The 23421-nt window shown below is 38.6% G+C and overlaps 1 protein-coding gene across 23 annotated transcripts in view; it reads left to right on the top strand.

Annotated features, from left to right (window-relative positions):
• The window catches only part of EIF4G3 (eukaryotic translation initiation factor 4 gamma 3), a 353942-nt gene that overhangs the window by 218128 nt on the left and 112393 nt on the right, over window positions 1-23421 (top strand). For all 23 annotated transcript variants that reach the window (XR_008377043.1, XM_053577412.1, XM_053577414.1 and 20 more), the window contains one exon: window positions 21478-21566. Coding sequence is in view for 22 of the 23 variants with exons in the window: in XM_053577412.1 (XP_053433387.1) it covers window positions 21478-21566 (89 nt within the window). In the remaining variant the exon portion in view is untranslated. The remainder of the gene's footprint in view (window positions 1-21477; window positions 21567-23421) is intronic.

The raw sequence follows: 23421 nt of genomic DNA, 5'->3' as shown, positions 1-23421 counted from the left end.
TAAATCAGTTAGTGTTAAGTCCTTCAACTTCATTTTTTAAAAAGTTCTTTTGGCTATTTTAAGTTCTTTGCTTTTCTAGATTAAATTTAAAGTTAGGTTTTTTTCTAGAAAAAAGCCACTACAATTTGATTGGTTTGCATTAAAAGTATAGCATTCACATCTTGCAATATTGAGACTTTAGACCCATAAACATATTTCACTATTTAAGTGTTCTTTAATTCTCAGAAATGTTATGAATTTTCTAGTGTACAAATCTGTTATATCTTGTCTCAAAGTTGTATCTTTTGATGTTCTTATAAATGGTATTTTTTAATTTCAATGTTATATCTAAAAATATAATACATAGTACATTTTTGTATATTGTATCCTGCAAACCTTACTAAATTTAATTATTTTATTAGAATTTTTGTAGACATTCCTTTGGATTTTCTACATAAAAATCATGTCTGTAGAAAAAAGACAGTTTTATTTACTTCATTTCTGATTGGATGCATCCTTTATTTCTTTTTCTTGACTTCCTGCATATCTGCTAGACCTTGTAATACAATACTGAATAGAAGTGGTAAAAATGAACATTCTGGTCTTGTTCCTGATCTGAGGCAGGAAGCTTTCAGTTTTTCAGCATTAAGTATGATGTTAGCTAAGGAATTCATTGTTTCCTGAGGGATTCTTTATTTTAGTGAGAATATATATTGGGATCTTGTTAAATGCATTTCCAGCACCTATTGAAACAATCGTGTGATTTTTTTTCATTAATTATTTCTTTGATATTATTTGATATTTGAATATTGAGCCATCTGTACCTTTCATGGATAAAACTTGGTCACAGTATGTATTTCTGTGTATAACCGGATTTTAACTTGCTAAAATTTTGTTTAGTTTTTTTGGTTTTCTTTTTTCTTTTTTAACATTTAAACTTGTAAGGGTCATGATTGCCTATAGTTTTATAGTTCACTGGTAGTTGTCATGTTTGTGTATCTGGGTGATTCTTACCTCATAGAATGAGTTAGTAAGCATTTGTTGCCTCTTCGGGATTCTGGAAAAGTTTGTGAAGAATTGATACTGTTTCTCAAATATTTGGTAGAGTTTACCTGTGAAGCCTTGAAAAAATACCATGAGGAGAAAACAAGTCAATTGAAATTAATTCATAACTGATGCAGTTGTTAGAATTAGCAAAGTCATTAAATACTTATTAGGTACAGTTACTATAACTGTATTTCATATATTCGAAAAGTAGAACAAGAAATTGACATAATTGGAAAACATAGAATTGATAGACCCAAGTAAACAAAAAAAACTGGGAAGGGGATATAGAAGATTTGAGCAGCACAGTCAGCCAACTTGACCTAATTGACACATTAAATATGTAATTAGTAGATACATGTTCTTTTTATGTGCAAATGGTCGATTTATCAAGATAAACCATTTTTTGGTTCATAAAACAAAGGACTCATGTGAAAGCAGATATGTTGTCAGGCCACAATGAAATTAGATTGCAAACTAATGAGAAAATCTGGAAAATCCCTCAAATATTTGGAAACTAAATAGTATACTTCTAAATACTTCAACGGTCAAAGAAGACATGAAAAGCTAAACTATAAAGTATTTTGAACTGAATGAAAATGGAAACCTGACATTTCTAAATTTGTGTGGTATTTCTTACATTTATTTTCTATCGCTATTGTAACAAAGCACCACAAATGTAGTAGAATTCAAAAACCATATAAATTTGGTCGGGCTCAATAGCTCACACCTGCAATCCTAGCATGCTGGGAGGCAAAGCTGGGCCGATTGTTTGAGCTCAGAAGTTCAAGACCAGCCTGAGCAAGAGCCAGACCCCTGTCTCTATTAAAAAATAGAAAAATTAGCCGAGCATTGTGGTGGGCGCCTGTACTCCCAGTAACTCGGGAGACTGATGCAAGAAGATTGCACAAGCCCAATAGTTTGAGGTTACTGTAAGCTGTGATATCACAGTACTCTACCCCGGGCAACTCGGTCTTCCCCCCAGAAATAAATAAATGAAACAATACAAATTTATCATCTTACACTTTTAGAGATCTTAGTCTAAAATAGGTTTCACCAAGCTAAAATCAACAGGTCTGCGTTTCCTCTTGAAACTCAGTGGGAGAGTCTTTTCCTTTGTCTTGTCCATCTGTCAGGGTCTACCTGCATTTCTTGGTTGAGTCCCCTTCCTCCATTTTCAAAGCTAAGAGCGTAAAATCTTCAAATCTTTCTCTGGTTCTCCTATGTTCCTTTTTCACTTGTAAGTACTTTTTGATTACATTGGATTCACAGAGTTAATTCTTATTTAGTTATCTTCTCATCTCAAGATCCTTAATTTGTTTTTATTTTTAACATTTTGTTAGCACAGTAACAGATGCAGACTTACGTAGTCCATGACTATAACGAGTCCATTGAGCAATTCCTATTCCATGCTTCACATTTAATAGCTTTATTTCACTACAGGTTTTCACAAGTCTTGATTCAGATCTTTTAGTCTGTTAACAATAAAGTAGATTGACATATATAATCAAATATATCAATTAGTCATTTCCTATGTGTTATAGCTGCGTGTCCATTTTATATATGTATAAATAAAAGATGACAGTGTCTAAAAATTGTTAGTGTCAGTATTCCTTTCCAAGAAAGGAAATTCGTTTTTTGTTTTAAACAAGAAGGTGTGTAGCTGGGTGCCGTGGCTCACGCCTATAATCCTAGCACTTGGGAGGCAGAGGCGGGTGGATTGCCTGAATTTACCAGTTGGAGACCAGCTTGAGCCAGAGTGAGACCGTCTCTAATAGAAATAGCCAGGCATTGTGGCAGGTGCCTATATTCCCAGCTACTCAGGAGGCTGAGGCAAAAGAATCGTTTGAGCCCAAGAGTTGGAGGTTGCTGTGAACTCAGATGCAGTGGCACTCTACCAAGGTGACCAAGTGAGACTTTGTGATGAATAAATAAATAAACGAAGTATGTAGTCATAGAGGTACTTTACATAAATGGCCTTGTATATAAAATTAAGCCGTTTTAACTTTGTAGACTAAAAGCAACTATACCCAAATATCTAAATGTACATTATTTCCTATACTACATTTCACCTAATACTGCAGAACTAATGACAGTTTTAAAAGTTGCTGTCACCAATTCTTGCTACTATATTAAGATATCTTATGTTACAACAAAATCTTGGGAGGTAAGACTGAATCATATCTCTTTACAACCTCTCACCTTTGCCACCCTTTCAGAAGTAGCTCTCTTCCGTGACAAATAATCTAAGAATTGTGAAAACCCAATGTAATAGCATGTTAGAACATTATCCTGTTCTGCCCTGTTGGTGGAATACTAAGTGGCAATATAAACCCACAAGGGGTCTGCAGTGTTATCGTCTATAAGAAGAGCAGATAGAAAGGAAGACTTTCGAAATGGTTAGTGATGGACTCCCATTATCTTTCAATATGACTAAGCAAATAACTTTTTGTTTTGTTTTGTCTGAGACATTTCGCTCTGCTGCCCTGTGTAGAGTGCCGTGGTGTCGTATAGCTCATAGCAACATCAAATTTGTAGGCTTGAAGTGATCCTTTTACCTTTGCCTTCCAACTAGCTGGGGCTGCGGGTGCTCACTATAATACCCAGCCAGAGACAGGGGTCTCACTCTTGCTCAGAGTGGTGTTGATTCCAGAACTCCAAGCAATCCACCCTCCTTGGCTTCTCAGAATGCCAGGCTTGACTATTAATAGTATAGTGATAGATTCTTGCCTAAAACATAACCTTTGGAGACCTAAAGGGCTATTCTAGTGTAAAAGTAACATCAAGGAAGTGATCTAGTGTAAAAGTAACACCAAGAAAGAATACTCCACCCGCATACGCAGATCCTGGAAGCCCTAGCATGGTTGAACTCCATTCATAATGTTACCACCTGTGGGACCAGCAGTGTAGTTTATGTGGATGGTATAAAATGATGTCTGCCAGTTCCTTCTGAATCCTTTTACTAGGGCATCCTCTAACTTCCTTCTCCATGGTCTGCTCTTAGCTCACACTGGACACAGTGCGAGTTGCTTCTCACAGTTTTCTTCCTCCACATCAACACTCAGCTTCACCTGAGAGCCTTAATTTTATCACATTTACAAAGCCAACTTTGTGGCTTGGTGGCTGTAGCTCAGTGGTTAGGGTGCTAGCCACATATCCCGGGCCTGGTGGGTTCGAACATGGCCCAGGCCTGCTAAATAACAATGACAAGTACAACAAAACAATAGCTGGAGGATGTGGCGGGCGCCTGTAGTTCCAGCTACTTGGGAGGCTGAGGCAAGATGATCACTTAAGCCTAAGAGTTTGAGGTTGCTGTGAGCTGTGACACCAGGGCGACAGAGTGAGAGTCTGTCTCAAAAAAAAAAACAAAAAAAAACAAAAAACACCAACTTTGCCATGTAAGGTACATGTTTTTTTCTTTTTTTTTTTTGAGGCAGAATCTCGCTTTGTTGCCTTAGGTAGAGTGCCTGGCTCACAGTATCCTCAAAACTCTTGGGCTCAAGCAATCGTCTTATCTCAGCCTCCACTGTAGTGGGGAGTATAGGCATCTGCCACAACACCCAGCTATTTTTATTATTTGGGTTTTTTGTTTTAGAGATGGGGGTTTTGCTTTTGCTCAGGCTGGTCTTGACTCCTGAGCTCAAGCTGTCCACCCACCTTGTCCTCTCAGAGTGCTGGGATTTCAGGCATGAGCCACCGCGTCCAGCCTAAGGTACATATTTATATTCACAGGGTCTAGGCCTTACAACATGCACTTTGTTTTTCTTTTTTTTTTTTCTTTTAGCCAGAAAGAGTGTCATTCTGTAACCCTAGAGTGCCATGATGTAAGCCTGTCTCACAACAACCTCAAACTTCTGGGCTCACGCAGTCCTCATGCTTCAGCTTCCCGAGTAGCTGGGAATGTAGGTGCCTGCCCCAACACCTGGCTACTTCATCGGGTTTTCTTGTTTGTTTTTGTTTTTTAGTAGAGATGGGATCTCACTGTTGCTCAGGCTGGTCTTGAACTCCTGGGCTCAAGAGATCTTCCCACCTTAGCCTCCCAGAGTGCTAGGGTTACAGGTGGGAGCCATTGTGCCTGGCCTGACATGGACATCTATAAAACAGTACTTTGGTGGAAATTTATACTACTAACTGTATCTGTCAGGAAAGAAAAGAGATCTCAAGTTACTGATCTCAGTTTCTACCTAAAGAAACTATTAAAATAAGAGAAAATTTAACCTTAACGTAAGAGAAGAAAGGAAATAATAAAGATATGAAATAAATGAAATAGAAAACAGGAAAACAATAGGGGAAAAATCTATAAAATATAATCAGTGTTTATCAAGAAATCAATAAAATTAATAAACTTTTATGACTATAAGTACTTATATCAAAACTAGAAAGACTTCAGATAAACAATGATGCACTCCAAGGAACTGGAAAAGAACAAACTAAACCCCAATTTGGTAAAAGATAAGAAATGAATTCCCAACGATAAAAAAAAAAAAAGGAAAAAAAAAAAAAAGAAATTATACTAGAATAGAACCAAAGGAAACCTTCTCAAGGTTTGGAAGAAATAATATCAAAATTACCGTATTTGCCAAACCACCCTACGGATTAAATGCAATCCATATCTAAATACCAGTATCACTTTTCAGATCATTGGAAAATACAGTCCTAAAATTAGTACACAACCAAAAATGAGACCAAGTAAGCCAAATTAGTCCTGAGCAGAAAAAAAAGAGGCATTACACTACCTGACTTCAAAATATATTACAAGGCTATAGTGTAGTATTATATAAATACAGGCACACAGACCAGTGCAACAGAATAGAGAATATAGACATATTTAGATCTAAGCAATTTTTTTTCTTTCTTTTTTGGCGGTGGGGGGGTGGGTAGACAGAGTCTTACTCTGTTGCCCTGGGTAGAGTGCTGTGGCATCATTATAGCTCACAGCAACCTCAAACTCGGGTTCAAGCCTAAGCCTCCTGAGTAGTTGATACTACAGGTGCCCACCATTACTCCAGCTAGTTTGTTTTCTTGAAACAGAGTCTCACTGTGTTGCCCTTGGTTGAGTGCCCCGGTGTCAAAGTTTAACAGCAACCTTGAACTCTTGGGTGATTCTCAGCAATTCTCCTGCCTCAGCCTCCCAAATAGCTGGTACTATAGGCGGCCAGCTGTTTTTATTGCAGTTTTTGGCCGGGGCCACGGTTTGAACCCACCACCTCTGGTATATGGGGCTGGTGCCCTACTCTGCCAGCTGTTTTTAGATAGGAGGTCTCTCACTCTTGCTCAGGCTCATCTCAAACTTCTGAGCTCAGGCAATCTTCCTGCTTCAGCCTACCAGAATGCTGGGGTTGCAGGTGTGAGCCACCTCACCTGGTTAGTTTTACTGTTTTTACAAAGATGAGGTCTTGCTCTTGTTCGGCCTGGTCTTAAACTCCTGAGCTCAAGGATTCTATCTGCCTTGACCTCCCGAGTACTTAGAATTATATGCATGAGCCACCACCCCAGGCCAGCCAACTGATTTTTTTTTTTTTTTTTTGAGACAGAGTCATACTTTTGTCGCCATCGGTAGAGTGGGGTGGCACAATAGCTCACAGCAACTTTGAACTCCTGGGCTCAAGCAATCCTCTTGCTTCAGTTTCCCAAGTAGCTGGGGTTATAGGTGTTAGCCATAACACCTGAATATTTTTAGAGACAGGGTCTCGCTCTGGCTCAGGCAGGTTTCGAACTTTTGAGCTCAGGCGATCCACCCACCTTGGTCTTCCAGAATGCTAGGATTACAGGCATGAGCCATGCACCTGGCCTGCCAACTGATTTTTAACAAAGGCACCGCTAACATAAATTGGGGAAAAGGACAGCCTCTTCAATAAATGATGCTGGTGGCTCATGCCTCGAATCCTAGCACTCTGGGAGCCCAAGGTGGGTGGATTGCCTGAGCTCACGAGTTCAAGAACAGCCTGAGACAGAGTGAGACCCTGTCTCTAAAAATAGCTGGGCGTCGTGGCAGGCACCTGTGTCCCAGCTACTTGAGAGGCTGAGGCGAGAGAATCGCTTAAGCCCAAGAGTTTGAGGTTGCTGTGAGCTGTGACGCTACAGGCGACATGTTGAGACTCAAAAAAATTTCAGGGGTTTTTTTTGGCCGGGGTTGGGTTTGAACCTGCCACCTCTGGTATATGGTGCCAGTGCCCTACTCCTTTGAGCCACAGTTGCCGCCCCTAGAAATTTCATAAAATCCAGTAATCCCACTAGTATGTATTTATACAAAGAAATAGAAATCAGTCAACGGGATAACCTGCACTCAAATGTTTATCCCAGTACTGTACATAATTGCCAAAATATGCAATCACGCTAAACATCTATCGGTGGAATTATTGAATAAGGTAATGTGGAATATCAGTAGGTCATATAAAAGATTGAAATAATGTCATTGCAGCAAGATGGATAGAACTGGAAGCTTTTGTGTTAAGTGAAATAATCCAGACATAGATAAATACTGCCACTCATATGGAAGCTAAAATGTTGATATTCTGGAGGTAGAGGATAGAATGATAAATGCTATAGAAGCTGTGAAGGGTGTGTAGGTTAAAGAGGAGATGAAGAGAGATTGACAAGTGCATGTAAATACACAGAAGAAATAAGTTCTATTCCATAGAGTAGGATGATTATAGTTAGCAACAATATATATTTCAAAGTAGCTACAAGGGAGGACTTGAAAGGTTACATAAAAATGATAAACATTGGGGCAGTGCCTGTGGCTCAGCGAGTAGGGCACGAGGGTGGCGGGTTCAAACCCAGCCCCGGCCAAACTGCAACAAAAAAAAAGCCAGGTGCTGTGGTGGGCACCTGTAGTCCCAGCTACTCGGGAGGCTGAGGCAAGAGAATCGCTTAAGCCCAGGAGCTGGAGGTTGCTGTGAGCTGTGTGAGGCCACGGCATTCTACCAAGGGCCATAAAGTGAAACTCTGTCTCTACAAAAAAAGAAAAAAAAAAAAAAAGATAAACATTGAAGGTTATGGATGCTTGAAGTACCCTGACTTGGTCATTGTACGTTCTAAGCATGTAACAAATGCACATACCCCACAATTATATAAAATGCATGTATCAATAATAGATACCTATTTTAAAAGAAATGTAGATTTGATTTTTAATTTGATGATGTTTAATGTTAAAACTTAACGGTAAAACAACATTTGTGTTCTAGATGTCTATTTTTGATAGAATTTAAATCTATGCTTCTCATTTTATTATACTTTCATTTCGGCCCTGCAGAGACTACGTCATACTGTTCAAGCTCCTTGTAAAATAATCATAGAGCAGAAAGCTTTTAACATACAGCGGGAAGCATAATTATAAATACAAGATATATTTCAAACAGCAAATCTGAGAAGATGCTGTGACAGACTTAATCTGTAGTGTTTCTTTTGCTTGTTATCTCTCAATGATCCAACATTTTCAAATGTTTTATCACGGTCATAATTCTTTTTCAAGCCAAATATTTACATCTTCATTGTAAAATTTATCCTTCTCTCACCTGGGTTTTTTTTTTTTTGTGCCTTCTCAGTGTCCTAGATAAATCATCACATAGTCCTACATTCCCATGACAATGTGTGAAAGGACAAACACAGGGCAGGGGGGCAGAAGCTCTGAAGTAAAAGATTGAAGTTCTTGAATATGATGTAATCTGAATGAATCGGTGCCATCTTGCAGGATCTCAATACCTGGAGAAAATATCTTATTAAATTATTTTAAAATGTCAGGAATAAATGAAAAGGGATTAAAAGCCAGGTGATAAAGATGGATAGTCTATGTTCTATTGTTGAAATGTTTCTACTATTTATGTATAGCCCTGTGGCAATGTACCTGGGCCCATCTAGACATGAGGTATCTTTACTTAGTAATCCTCTTTGCCTCACCTTAATTTTGTGTCATTTTTTTTTTTGAGATAGAGTCTCACTCTGTTGCCCTGGTAGAGTGTCATGTCATTTCCTACCTCACAGCAAACCCAAACTCTTGGGTTGAAGAGATCTTCTTGCCTCAGCCTCCCAAGTAGCTGAGACTACAGGCGCCTGCCACCACACACCGCTAGTTTTTCTATTTTTAGTAGAGACAGGGTCTCACTCTTGCTTAGGCTGGTCTCAAACTCCTGAGTGCAAGCAGTCCACCCACCTTGGCTTCCCAGAGTGCTGGGATTACAGTGTTAGCTACAGCACTATGCTAGTTTTGTATCACTTTGATTACTTCATAGACCCAAACTCTGGACACATTAACCTCAAGTGTTGGAACTACAATATTTATGTTGTATTCCAAAAGGATGGATAGTTAGAAGGGAAACTTTTATAATTCGGAGTCTCTTACCTTACTATTAGGTTGCCACAAGTTCTTTATCCAGTCTGCTCAATTCAAGCACTTCTAGACCATTTTATTCTTTTAATTGGATTGCTGGGTAAAAAATTTTTAATCTTCTGCTAACTCAGAAAATTTTCTCCAGTAATATAGAAAAGACAGAAAACAGTTTTATTATTGAATAGACATGAACAAAACTGCACAGTGAGCATCTTAGAAAACCCACTAATGAGAGTGCAGAGTATACGCAATCTTCCTCTTTTAGGTAGCCAAGCAGATATAAACCATTACTATATGTGTGTTCTTTTTCTTTTTTTTTTGGAGACAGTCTCACTTTGTTGTCCTCAGTTGAGTGCTTTAGCGGCATAACTCACAGAAACCTCAAACTCTTGGACTCAAGCGATCTTCTTGCCTCAGTTTTTCATTTTCAGTAGAGACGGGGTCTTGCCCTTGCTCAGGCTGGTCTCAGACTCATTAGCTCAAGCAGTCCATCCTCCTCAGCCCCCAAGAGTGCTAGGATTACAGGCATGAGCCACTGCAGCCAGCCTTTTATGTGTATTCTTAATAACTTGTCTTTATGTAACAGGACTTTAATGGTACCAATTGTTACACCTAGTTCATCCTCAATTCTTCTGGTAATATGGGTGGCCATCTGTTGTATTTAATTGTCTTTATTTTTCATTTGGATATTTTTCATATATCCAAATGAAAAAACTCCTATCTTTATGAAATGAGGTAAAGTAGCCTGGTACCCAGGTAAAACTTCTATGGTGATAGGGAGATATAACTTTGAAATGTGTCTTCTTTGATGATTACATTTCAAAGAGATGGCTCCCAGGTACTTAAGAAAACATTTTTGAGTTGTAATACTGATGTGAAGCTTTTATTAGCTTTTAGAAAGATTTACTTATGTATCAGAGGGACAGCAGAAAGATATACACTTACAAGTTTTTTCAAGTCAAAGATCTAAAAGAAGAAAAAAATTGTTTTTTCTTTATGACACCAGGGAGAATTGGACAAAAAAATTAAGCTCTTACAACTTGTTGGGAACCTACTTGATGAGCAAAGAAATAAAGAAATTTTCTAGTAAAGAGAAGCAATTTTAAGTTTACCTACATAATGTCAGGCATAGGTGGCTCAGGCCCATAATCTTAGCACTCTGGGAGGCAAAGCTGGAGGAGCGCTTGAGCTCAGGAGACCGGATCTCTAGCTAAAAATAGGAAAACAAGCCAGGCATAGTTGCATGTGCTTGTAATCCCAGCTACTCATGAGGCTGAGGCAAGAGGATTTCTCGAGTCTAGAAGTTTCTGGTTGCAGTGAGTTGACATGATACCACTGCACTCTTTCTCAGTGCAAAAGAGTGAGATAATCTCAAAGAAAAACAAATTGTCCTTACATTTTTATTGCATACCTAGTTGGACACCTTGGAATTAAAAGGTGACCTATCACCTCTTTTAAATTCTTATACCCTATGTGGAATGATAATGGGTTTGGGTTTTGTTTTTTTTTTAATTTTTTGTTGGTTTTTCTTTTTCTTTTTTAAATCAGAACTTGTACTTTAATAGAATTTGATATAAGAATGCTGCTAAAATTTTTTTTAAAAACAAGAAAACCAAAGCTAATATTCATGAAGGGCTCATGAATTGTCCAGATGCTCTGGAGATCAAAATAGTATGTAATATTATAATGTTCTGAGCAATATCAATACAGTTAAGGATGTATTTCAATAATAGTTTTATAAAGAGTTGCTATCCTAAATTCTAGAATGAAGGGCCCCTACTTTAATAACACAAGATAAAATAGGGTTTAAAACTGAATGGTTTTACCTTTTTATTTCTCCTAATTTTAAATTGTTATTGGTCATGCTTGGTTGCTCACACTTGTAATCCTAGCACTCTGGAAGGCCGAGGCAGGTGGATTGCTTGAGCTCAAGAGTTCGAGACCAGCCTGAGCAAGAGAGAGACCCAGTCTCTACTAAAAATAGAAAAACTAGCTGGACATTGTAGCGGGCACCTATAGTTGTAAGTACTTGGGAACATGGGGCAAGAGGATTTTTTGAACTCAAGAGTTTGTGGTTGCTGTAAACTCTAGCCAAGGGGACAGAGTGAGACTTAGTGTAAAAAAAAACAAAAACAAACAAAAAAAAAAAAAACAAGAGATCCTTCTGCTTATGGAGATGGCTTGTCAGACATTATACAGAAAATTGCAACTTGCACTGTGCTTTCTTTTTTAAATCTTAAGATGAAGTTATTGCCAGTTGCAACAGTTTTGATGTGGCTTAATTTTCTGGGATCTGTAGTTCATACAAGGAGTGAGAGTTGAAAATGGGAATATTCCTAACTTGGAATAATACTTGACATAAATTGTAAAGCTTTTGCGGAGAAAAGATAAAGAATCTTCCTAAAACCTAATGAAATGTCTTTAAGAAAAACAAATATTTTGTCTTCTAATATAAAAATCTGCAGAAATCTTGAAATTACTGTTAACTTTTTTGTTTGTATTAGCATTATCATTTTATATTTCATAGCAGAAGAAATTAAATGTGCTTACAAGAATTTAGTTCTTATGAGGTAGAGTCCAGGTAATCATGTATCCCATTCAGAGTTCATTACTTGCCCTGTGGTGCTTTACTGTAAAACAGTGGGGTCAAAAAATATTTAAGATGGCGGCCGAGTAACAGCTTCCCTGCAAGTAGGCACAGTGAGTCTGAGGAGATAAGACTCCAGGCATCTCTGGCTGGTGGGATCTGCCTATAATCATCCCTGTGAGGATACAGGGAGTCAGCAAGGGACTTCTGGACCCCAAGAGGAGGACAAAAACAGTGGAAAACTGACAAGTGGTTGCATGTGTTCCATCAACCTAATCCTGCTGGCAGCCGTAAGTACAAGCAGCAGTGAGACAGCAAACCGGAAAGGCCTTAACCTGTGAACTGTTTCGGTGTTTCTTGGACTTGACACTCAGTTGAACTGCCTTGGGGAGAGCTTGAGCAGGAGTGCGGAGAACTTTGGGCATTGTCTAGGGCCCCAGACTGAGCCACTGAGCTGGACGGAGCTAACAGTGTTCGGCTGTGGGCCGTAGGGAGCCATTGTGAGAGAACTGCCCTGGCAAGCTCTGCCCTCAGGGTCGCAGAGCAAGGATCAGGCGGGAGCTAGTAACCTAGTGACTGACCAGCCTAAAGGCGGGGACTGAGCTGCCTTACAGCCTTAACCCTCAGGGGCAAAGTGAGACAGGTGTTGGTACACTGGAGCCTTGGGCTGTTGCCCTGGGTACAGTGCCGTGGCGTCACAGCTCATAGCAACCTCAAACTCCTGGGCTTGGTGCTGCCGGACCTCCATAAGAGCTGCGCCACAACCCCCAACCTGCGACCTGTGCCTGCCGGGCCTCTTCATACTCTGACCAGGAACTTCAGGAGCCGCGCAACCCTGCATCCTGTCTCCTGTAACCTCCCTGCCTCCACACCGGCCCGCTCTTCTGGCCATGGACTCTGGTAGCCACGTGACCTCCGGAGCCCTCCCTGCCTTTCCACAGAGCCCTTCTCCTGGCCAGAGACTCCTGGAGCCTTGGGCTCTCTGTGCCAAAGTCACTGGGTGCCAGGCACTCCCAGAACCATGCACACCACCTCCTGCCCTGTTGCTGGAACCAGGTGTGTCACACTCTGGAGCTGCTTCCACAACCAGAACTCCCGGGCTGGAACAGCCGCAGAGGAACTACACAGGGTCACTCCCTACAAAGATCCAGCAACAATAGAGTGATCCAGCTGGGGTCTAATCTTGGAGAGAGACCTCCAAACTCTGAGGATGGCGAAAAACAATCATGAGGCGAAATCAACAGAAAAACTCTGGCAATATGAATAATCAGAGTAGATCAACTCCCCCAAGGATCAATGGGGCAGACACAGCACAAGATCCCATGCACAAACAAATAGCTGAGATGTCAGAAATCGAATTCAGAATCTGGATAGCAAATAAGATCGAATTAGAATTCCAAGCAGTAACCCAAAAGATATCTCAAGAATTCAACGAATTCAAAGACCAAATGACCAAAGATTTTGACACGTTGAGACAAGAAGCTGCAGCCCTCGAAGATCTGAGAAACACAGTAGAATCCCTCAGTAACAGAATGGAGCAAGCAGAAGAAAGGATTTCTGACATTGAAGACAAAGCTTTCGAATGCTCCCAAACTCTCAAAGAGGAAGAGAAATGGAGGACAAAAACAGATCACTCTCTCAGAGAGCTCTGGGATAATTCGAAGAAAATCAACATCCGTCTTATAGGGATCCCCGAAAGTGACGAAGTGGCTTCACAAGGCACAGAGTCTCTTCTCCATGAGATTAGGAAAGAGAACTTTCCAGACATGCCAAGAGATTCTGAAATTCAGATAGCAGACAGTTTCAGAACTCTAGCACGACTCAACCCAAATAAGACATCCCCCAGACACATCATAATCAATTTCATTAAAGTTAGTATGAAGGAGAAAATTCTGAAAGCTGCCAGACAAAAGAAAACCATCACCTACAAGGGCAAGAATATCAGAATAACTGCAGATCTCTCTGCTGAAACCTTTCAAGCTAGAAGAGGATGGTAATCGACTTTTAATCTCCTAAAAACAAAATAACTTTCAACCCAGGATCCTGTACCCAGCTAAACTGAGTTTCATTTATGACAGAGAAATTAAATACTTCAGTGACATTCACATGTTGAAGAAATTTGCCATAACTAAACCAGCTGTCCAGGATATTCTCAGACCTATCCTGCATAAAGACCAGCGTAATCCTCCACCACAAAAGTAAACCCACCCAGAAAATTGGGATCAAATTCCAACTTCCACAGTTGCAAAAGGATTAAAAATGTCCACCGGACTCTCGAAAGGCTTATCAATATTCTCAATTAACATGAATGGTTTAAATTGTCCTCTAAAGAGGCACAGGTTGGCTGACTGGATACAAAAACTCAAGCCAGATATCTGCTGCATATAAGAATAGCATGTTACATTAAAAGACAGATAAAGACTCAAGGTGAATGGATGATCATCTATAATCCAGGCAAATGGAAAGCAGAAAAAAACAGGTGTTGCAATCCTATTCACAGCTGCAATAGGCTTTAAACCAACCGAAATAAGGAAGGATAAGGATGGACACTTCATATTTGTTAAAGGTAATACTCAATAGGATGAGATTTCAATTGTTAATATTTATGCACCCAATCAGAACACACCTCAATTTATAAGAGAAACTCTAACTGACCTGAGCAACTTGATTTCCTCCAGTTCCATAGTAGTTGGAGATTTTAACACCCCTTTAGCAGTGCTGGATAGATCCTCCAAAAAGAAGCTAAGCAAAGAAATTTTAGATTTAAACTTAACCATTCAACATCTGGACTTAACAGACATCTACAGAACATTTCATCCCAACAAAACTGAATACACATTCTTCTCATCAGCCCACGGAACATACTCCAAAATCGACCACATCCTAGGCAACAAATCTAACCTCAGCAAATTAAAAAAAATAGAAATTATTCCTTGCATCTTCTCAGACCATCATGGAATAAAAGTTGAACTCAATGATAACAGGAATCTGCATACCCATACAAAAACATGGAAGCTAAACAACCTTATGCTGAAGGATAGATGGGTTATAGACAAGATTAAGAAGGAAGTCACGCAATTTTTGGAACAAAACAACAATGAAGACACGAATTACCAGAACCATTAGGATACTGCAAAGGCAGTCCTAAGAGAGAAATTTATAGTATTGCAAGCCTTCCTCAAGAAAACGGAAAGAGAGGAAATTAATAACTTAATGGGACATCTCAAGCAACTGGAGAAGGAAGAACACTCCAACCCCAAACCCAGCAAAAGAAAAGAAATAACCAAAATTAGAGCAGAATTAAATGAAATTGAAAACAAAAGAATTATACAACAGCTCAATAAATCCAAAAGTTGGTTTTTTGAAAAGATCAATAAAATAGATAAACCTTTGGCCAACCTAACCAGGAAAAAAAGAGTAAAGTCTCCAATTTCATCAATCAGAAATGGTAACGATGAAATAACAACAGACCCCTCAGAAATCCAAAAAATCCGTAACTACAAGAAACTGTACTCTCAGAAATATGAAAATCTGGAAGAAATCAACCAATACTTGGTAGTATGCCACCTACCAAGACTTAGCCAGAATGAAGTGGAAATGTTGAACAGGCCTATATCAAGTTCTAAAATAGCATCTATTATACAAAATCTCCCTAAAAAGAAAGCCCAGGACCAGATGGCTTTACGTCAGAATTCTACCAAACCTTTAAAGAAGAACTAGTACCTATATTACTAAACCTCTTCCAAAATATAGAAAAAGAAGGAATATTACCCAACACATTCTACGAAGCAAACATCACCTTGATCCCCAAACCAGGGAAAGACCCAACAAGAAAAGAAAATTATAGACCAATATCACTAATGAATATCGATGCTGAAATATTCAATAAGATCCTAACAAACAGAATCCAACAACATATCAAAAAAATTATACACCACGACCAAGTGGGATTTATCCCAGGGTCTCAAGGCTGGTTCAATATACGTAAATATATAAATGTAATTCAGCACATACACAAAGTAAAAAATAAGGACCATATGATTCTTTCAATTGATGCAGAAAAAGCTTTTGATAATATCCAGCATCCCTTCATGATCAGAACACTTAAGAAAATTGGTATAGAAGGGACATTTCTTAAACTAATAGAGGCCATCTACAGCAAACCCACAGCCAATATCGTTTTGAATGGAGTTAAATTGAGATCATTTCCACTTAGATCAGGAACCAGGCAAGGTTGCCCATTGTCTCCATTGCTCTTTAACATTGTAATGGAAGTTTTAGCCATTGCAATTAGGGAAGAAAATGCAATCAAGGGTATCCACATAGGGCCAGAATCATCAAACTTTCAGTCTTCGCAGATGATATGATCGTATATCTGGAAAACACCAGGGATTCCACTACATAACTTTTAGAAGTGATCAAGGAATACAGCAATGTCTCAGGCTACAAAATCAACACCCATGAATCTGTAGCCTTTATATATATACCAACAATAACCAAGCCGAACAAACAGTCAAGGATTCTATTCCTTTCACAGTAGTGCCAAAGAAGATGAAATATTTGGAAGTATACCTAGCAAAGGACGTGAAAGATCTCTACGAAGAGAACTATGAAACTTTAATAAAAGTAATAGCTGAAGATGTTAACAAATGGAAAAACATACCATGCTCATGGCTGGGAAGAATCAACGTTGTTAAAATGTCTATACTACCCAAAGCAATATATAATTTTAATGCAATTCCTATTAAAGCTCCATTGTCATATTTTAAAGATCTTGAAAAAATAATACTTCATTTTATATGGAATCAGAAAAAAACCTCGAATAGCCAAAACATTACTCAGCAATAAAAACAAAGCAGGAGGAATCACGCTACCAGACCTGAGACTGTACTATAAATCGATAGTGATCGAAACAGCATGGTATTGGCAGAAAAACAGAGAAGTAGATGTCTGGAATAGAATAGAGAACCAAGAGATGAATCCAGCTATTTACCGTTATTTGATATTTGACAAGCCAATTAAAAACATTCAGTGGGGAAAGATTCCCTATTTAATAAATGGTGCTGGGTGAACTGGCTGGCAACCTGTAGAAGATTGAAATTGGACCCACACCTTTCACCATTAACTAAGATAGACTCTCACTGGATAAAAGATTTAAACTCCAGACATGAAACTATAAAAATACTTGAAGAAAATGCAGGGAAAACTCTTGAAGGAATCGGCCTGTGTGAATATTTTATGAGGAGGAGTCCCTAGGCAATTGAAGCAGTATCAAAAATACACTACTGGGACCTGATCAAACTAAAAAGCTTCTGCACAGCCAAGAACATAGTAAGTAAAGCAAGCAGATAGCCCTCAGAATGGGAGAAAATATTTGCGGGTTATATCTCTGATAAAGGTCTAATAACCAGAATCCACAGAGAACTCAAACGTATTAGCAGGAAAAGAATACATGATCTTATCTCAGGGTGGGTGGGCAAGGGACTTGAAGAGAAACTTCTCTAAAGAAGACAGACGCATGATCTACAAACACATGAAAAAAAGCTCATCATCCTTAATCATCAGAGAAATGCAAATGAGAACTACTGTGAGATATCACCTAACCCCAGTAAGAGTAGCCCACATAACAAAATCCCAAAATCAGAGATGTTGGCGTGGATGTGGAGGAAAGGGCACACTTCTACATTGCTGGTGAGAATGCCCACTAATACGTTCCTTCTGGAAGGATGTTTGGAGAATACTTAGAGACCTAGAAATAGACCTGCCATTCGATCCTATAATTCCTTTACTAGGTTTATACCCAGAAGACCAAAAATCACAATATAACAAAGACATGTGTACCAGAATGTTTATTGCAGCAATTGCTAATAAATTGCTACAATAAACATAATTGCTAAGTCATGGAAGAAGCCCAAATGCCCATCAACCCACGAATGGACTAGCAAATTGTGGTACATGTATACCATGGAACATTACGGAGACTTTACCTCTTTCATGTTTACATGGATGGAGCTGGGACATATTCTTCTTAGGAAAGTATCTCAGGAATGGAAGAAAAAGTATCCAATGTACTCAGCCCTACTGTGAAGCTAAATTATAGCTTTCACATGAAGGGTATAACCCAACTATAGCACAAGACTATGAGGAAAGGGCCAAGGTAGGGTAAGGAAGGGGGGATGTTACGGTGGAGGGAGTATAATGGGTGGGGCCACACCTATGGTGCATCTTAGAATGGGTACAGGTGAAACTTACTAAAGGCAGAATACAAATGTCTACATACAATAACTAAGAAAATGCCATGAAGGCTACGTTGAACAGTTTGATGAGAATATTTCAGATTGTGTATGAAACCAGCACATTGTACCCCTTGGTTGCACTAATGTACACAGCTATGATTTAACAATAAAAGAATAAAAATAAAAAAAGACAGTGGGGGAACCAATCTATGTCTTTGGCTTGGGAATGTCAGTAATAGCACTGTTGAAACGAGTGCTTGTTACTTGTTCAGTCAGCAAATTTGAGTGCCTACCCTGTGCAATGGACCAGACAGAAAAGCACAAATCTAAAATAATATCTTAAATTTAATTCCCCTACTCTAGCTAATTATTAATTATTATCCTGTCAGTCAAGGAGTCTGTTTCTCTTTCTCTCTGCTCTTTCCTTTCTCTGCTTCTCTCCTTTTCTCTTTCTTTCGCCTGTCCTTTCCCCATCCCTGCATATCATATGCTATTTCCTCTTCAGTTATGGTAGAAGAGGGTATATAGGCAGTAGGTGTGTATCAGTGTGCAGTTTTTTTGTTTGTTTGTTTGTTTGAGACAGAGTCTCACGATGGCATCCTTTGTGGGGTGCTGTGGTGTCACAGCTCACAGCAACCTCAAAGTCTTGGGCTCAAGTGATTCTCTTGCTTCAGCCTCCCAGGTAGCTGGGATTATAGGCGCCTGCCACAATGCCCGGCTATTTTTTTTTTTGTTGTTGTTGTTGTTGTTGTAGTTGTCATTGTTGTTTAGCAGGCCCGGGCCTGATTGGAACCGTCCAGCCCCAGTGTATGTGGCCAGCGCCCTAATGACTGGGCTACAGGCACCGAGCCCAGCATGAAGTTTTTAAGAGTTGAATATATCCTAAAGGGGTATATGCTCTTTCTATCCTTTTTTCTTAAATTACTGCATTAAATCAATACTTATGGGCTGGGCACAGTGACTAATGCCTATAAATCCAACAATCTGGGAGGCTAAGGCCGGTGGATTGCTTGAGCTCATGAGTTCGAGACCAGCCAGAGCAAGCACAAGACCCCTCCTCTAAAAAAATAGCCAGGCATTGTGGCAGGTACCTGTAGTCCCAGCTATTTAGGGGGTTGTGGCAAGATAATTACTTCAATCCAGAGTTTGAGGTTGCTGTGAACTACGATAACCCTAGCACTATACCCAGGGCACAGATGAGACCATGTCTCAGGGAAAAAAGAAAAAGGTTGTGTTTTGTTTCATGGTTTTTGATCGATGATATTTGTGGAAAGAAAAATTTAGTATTATCTTTGAGTTTTTTGACTAGAAGGAATTCCTCCTAAGTTTATATTTGATCCCAAAGGATCCTCCAAAAGGTGGTCTTTCTCAATTCCAGCAATAGAATTTAGAGTTAAATTCATGCAAATGTGAAATAAAATAAAATTTAAAATCTATGGCTTCTTCAAACTCTGTACCTTCTAAAAGATTCTACTCTGAAGGCAGAATTGTTAATGAAATCACAAGCATTGTGGAGGATGGATATGACACTGACGGGTTATATTTCAAATCAGAAAAGCCACTAAAAAACATAAAGAAACAACTATGGAATATACATATTCAGTAGAACACTGTGAGACAATAGCAACTTTAAATCCACCCAGGGTTTCCATACTTTGAAAAAGTGGCTTACCTTGAGTAGGGCACAAAGGAAGAATAACACCTCGTCTAATAATGTTTTCTTGCTCATTATGGTTCTTGAGAAGAAGAGTAAAGAATAATTGTTTTGAGGTCTGTAAGAAAATAGATTTTCTGAGTATTTTTTAAATAATTTTTGTGAAGAAAATTGTTAAATGTCTCCTTGTCCTGTTGCCATTCTACTGTTTTACCAAAAAAGATTTGAAGCTATCCCAGAGTCTCAGTGAATGATCTCATAATTCTATAGGGAATCAAATTAAATGAAACTCTTCAGCTTCCAGTTTATTAACTTTTGGTAATGTCTCTAGTAAGTGGCCTTTCTTTGACTCTTCTCCCTATCCATCCACCTGGGGTAACACTTTACTCCGATCTGTTAACTCAGAAGTTGCCTTCTGTAAGGATCCTTTTAATGTTATCTCATTACTTATATGATGGGTGTATTGTTTTTCACTTGGCTACCTAGGTGTTGAATGACTCTGTGGGATTTATAAATCAGATTAATTTTTAGAAGCCCTTTGTAAGCTTACATCCTTCATCTAGAATTGTTGATACAGTGGAATGATTCACTAAAAATTATGTATTTTCTTGCTTAATTTTTACCTTAGCAGTATGAATGCTATGCCAACAAAATGATCTGAGATGAAAGCTGAATGTTGTGGAAGTGCTGCCTACCAAAGAAACCTTAATCAGAGCGTCCTTTTCTTGTCTTAGAAACCTTTTAAAAACTTAATTATGAATGTAGTATTTTTTATAAAATATTCAACACTTTAGAGTTGAATATAATGTAGGGGCCTGAGAAGTATGACTTGCTTAAAATCACATAATTGATTAAAAGAAGTAGACCTGAGTCTAGAATTGGCTCATAAGCTAGTTTTCTTATGTAAATATTCACCACATACTGTATTTCATATCTTGGTATGTCCAAACCATCAAAGAGGAAGAACCTACCAACTTAGGCTAGTGGTTGGAAAGATGAGAGTTTGTGCTAATACTTTTGCTATTGCAAACTCTGTGCAATAACACGGTTAAACCCTCCTTTGTTCTGCTGAATTTTTATATTTAATAAATAACAAACAGGATATCCTCTCATACTAAACTGAAATTTTTTTTAAAGTGATGATTTAAATAAAAATAAAGAGGATCTTGTTCTGTGGCCCAGGTTGGAGTACAGTGGCATGATCATTCAGCCTCAGTATCCCAGGGTTCATGAAATTCTCTGGCTTTAGCCTCTCATAATTGTTCTGCTGTTTTTTGTTGTTATTTTTTTTCTCGTCTCACTCTTGCTCTGGCTACACTGCAGTGTTGTCATCTCAGCTCACTGCAACCTCAAACTCCTGGGCTCAAGAATTCTTCCTCAGCCTCCCAAGTAGGTGGGAATACAGAGGCACACCACCACAGCTGGCTAATTTTTCTGTTTTTTTGTAGTGACAGGGTCTCATTTGTGCTCAGGCTGGTCTCACACTCTTAGCCTCAAGTGATCCTCTCGCCTCTCCCTCTGGGAGTGCTAGGGTTATAGGTGTGAGCCATAATGGTGGCCTTGAATTTGCATATGAGTATCACCTAGATCTACTATTTCCCAGCATGACTTTGCAGTGGAAAGTAATAGGCCTTATCTTATATTTTAGCTCAGACATCTATAGCTGCACCAAAGACATGGAAAAAACCAAAAGATCGGACCCGAACCGCTGAAGAGGTATTGGAGGCTGAATTGGAGGTAAGAGAAAACAAATCTCTGGCTTATTTTGAGAACATTGGTACTGTTTCATAGATAGGTGTAGGTTTATACCTCTTTCTTGAAATACTGTTTTTCAAGCAAAACTTGATATAATAAATTCAGAGACTAATATTTTAAAGTCCATTTATATTAGGTTTTTTTTTGTTTTTTTGGGGGGGTAGGGGTGGGGAGACTCATTGTTGTCATCGCGAGAGTGCCGTGGCATCACAGCTCACAGCACCCTCAAACTCTTGGGCTTAAGCAATTTTCTTACCTTAGCCTCCCAAGTAGCTGGGACTACAGGTGCCCACCACAACACCCAGCTATTTTTTTTTGGCTGTAGCTGTCATTGTTGTTTGGCAGGCCCAGGCTGGGTTCAAACCCGCCAGCTCCAGCGTCTGTGGCTGGCACCCTAGCCGTTTGAGTTACAGGCCGCCAAGCCTATGTTAGATTTTTTTATGGATTTGTAATAGCATTTTTAACTTTATTGAATTCTATTTTTCTTTCAAAATAACTATTCTAAACTGACATACTTGCGATTAGTCCTCCTGTCCCTGTAATTGAATTTTTCTTTGTACTAACCTGATAGACTAATATGGTAAACAAAAATGGAAAGTTACTTTAAAATATCCATTAGCAATGGTGGTAGAAATCATCTAGTACATTTTAGGAAAACATATTTTGAATCTGTCATCTGTTAACTATCCCAGTAACATATGGTTTGTCTGTCTTAAGCCACACCAGATTTTGCTGTATTTTAAAGCATATCAAGTCTAAGAGATGACAGGAGGAAGAAATGAGAGCAAATTTAGTCCTAAGAGTTGCTCTAACAGTTTCTTAGTCTGTAATCTCAGCATCCTTAACGTTGTGTATTGAAGCCTATAGATGAAGAATATTATAAATAATCTATATGTAGCATTTTTCTTTAACTATTCTTACATATGCCTTTTTAAAATAACTTAATATCGAAAGATTTAATGATATATTAAAGTAGAAATTATGTTAAAGTAACTTTAAACATATTTACTTCATAAATCTTTTCTTGCTAGTTATAATTCTTACCCTTTTCAAGCAGCTAACGGTCTGCCCTTTGTTACTTCCCCCGTCCTATATTTGCTCTTACATGATGCTATGTTGATGTCACAGTTAGTCCCATAGCAACCACTAAAATGTTGCATGGGTGTGATTTTTATTGTGGTTACATAGGGGTAAAAATTGGCAGTAAGTTATAGAGGTATAGATAGTTGCTGCACTCTTTCTTGCAACCGAACAAGAAAATGTTGCTCCTACAAAGAATAAAATACCTTCCAAAGGCAAGGGAATTCCTGGTATGGTTGTAAGAACTTCAAAAACTGGTTTCTCTTTAGATTTAGCTGGTTTTCTATTATTTTTTTCCTTTTATACTTTATATTCTCTTGCCCTGTGGCTAGATTTCTAAGCATTATAAAATATTAGATAGGCTACCACTCCCATGCCTACAAGTATTTATCCTATTTTTAGCTTGGGGATCAGCAAACTTTTTCTGGAAAAGTCCACATAGTAAATATTTTAAGCCTTGTGGGCAGTATGATCCATGTCACAATTCCTGAAATCTGCCATTGTAGCCTAAAAGAAGCCATCAACAATGGTGAACAAATTGTGTGGCAATATTCTAGTAAAACTTTGATGGACACTGAAATTTTAATTCATATGAATATGAAATATTCTTTTAATTTTTTCAGCCGTTAAAAATATAAAAATAATTCTTACCTTGCATACTATACAATAGGTGTTGAGCCGAAATTGGCCTGTGGGACCACAGTTTGTAATAAACCTTCTATAGCTTGTTTCTTTAAAGATGAGAACTGTTTTGAAT

The sequence above is a fragment of the Nycticebus coucang genome, chromosome 22 (assembly GCF_027406575.1).
Source record: "Nycticebus coucang isolate mNycCou1 chromosome 22, mNycCou1.pri, whole genome shotgun sequence".
NCBI classification, from domain to species: Eukaryota; Metazoa; Chordata; class Mammalia; order Primates; family Lorisidae; genus Nycticebus; species Nycticebus coucang.
Note: the sequence above shows the minus strand (reverse complement) of the source record. Positions and strands in the feature narration are given on the sequence as shown.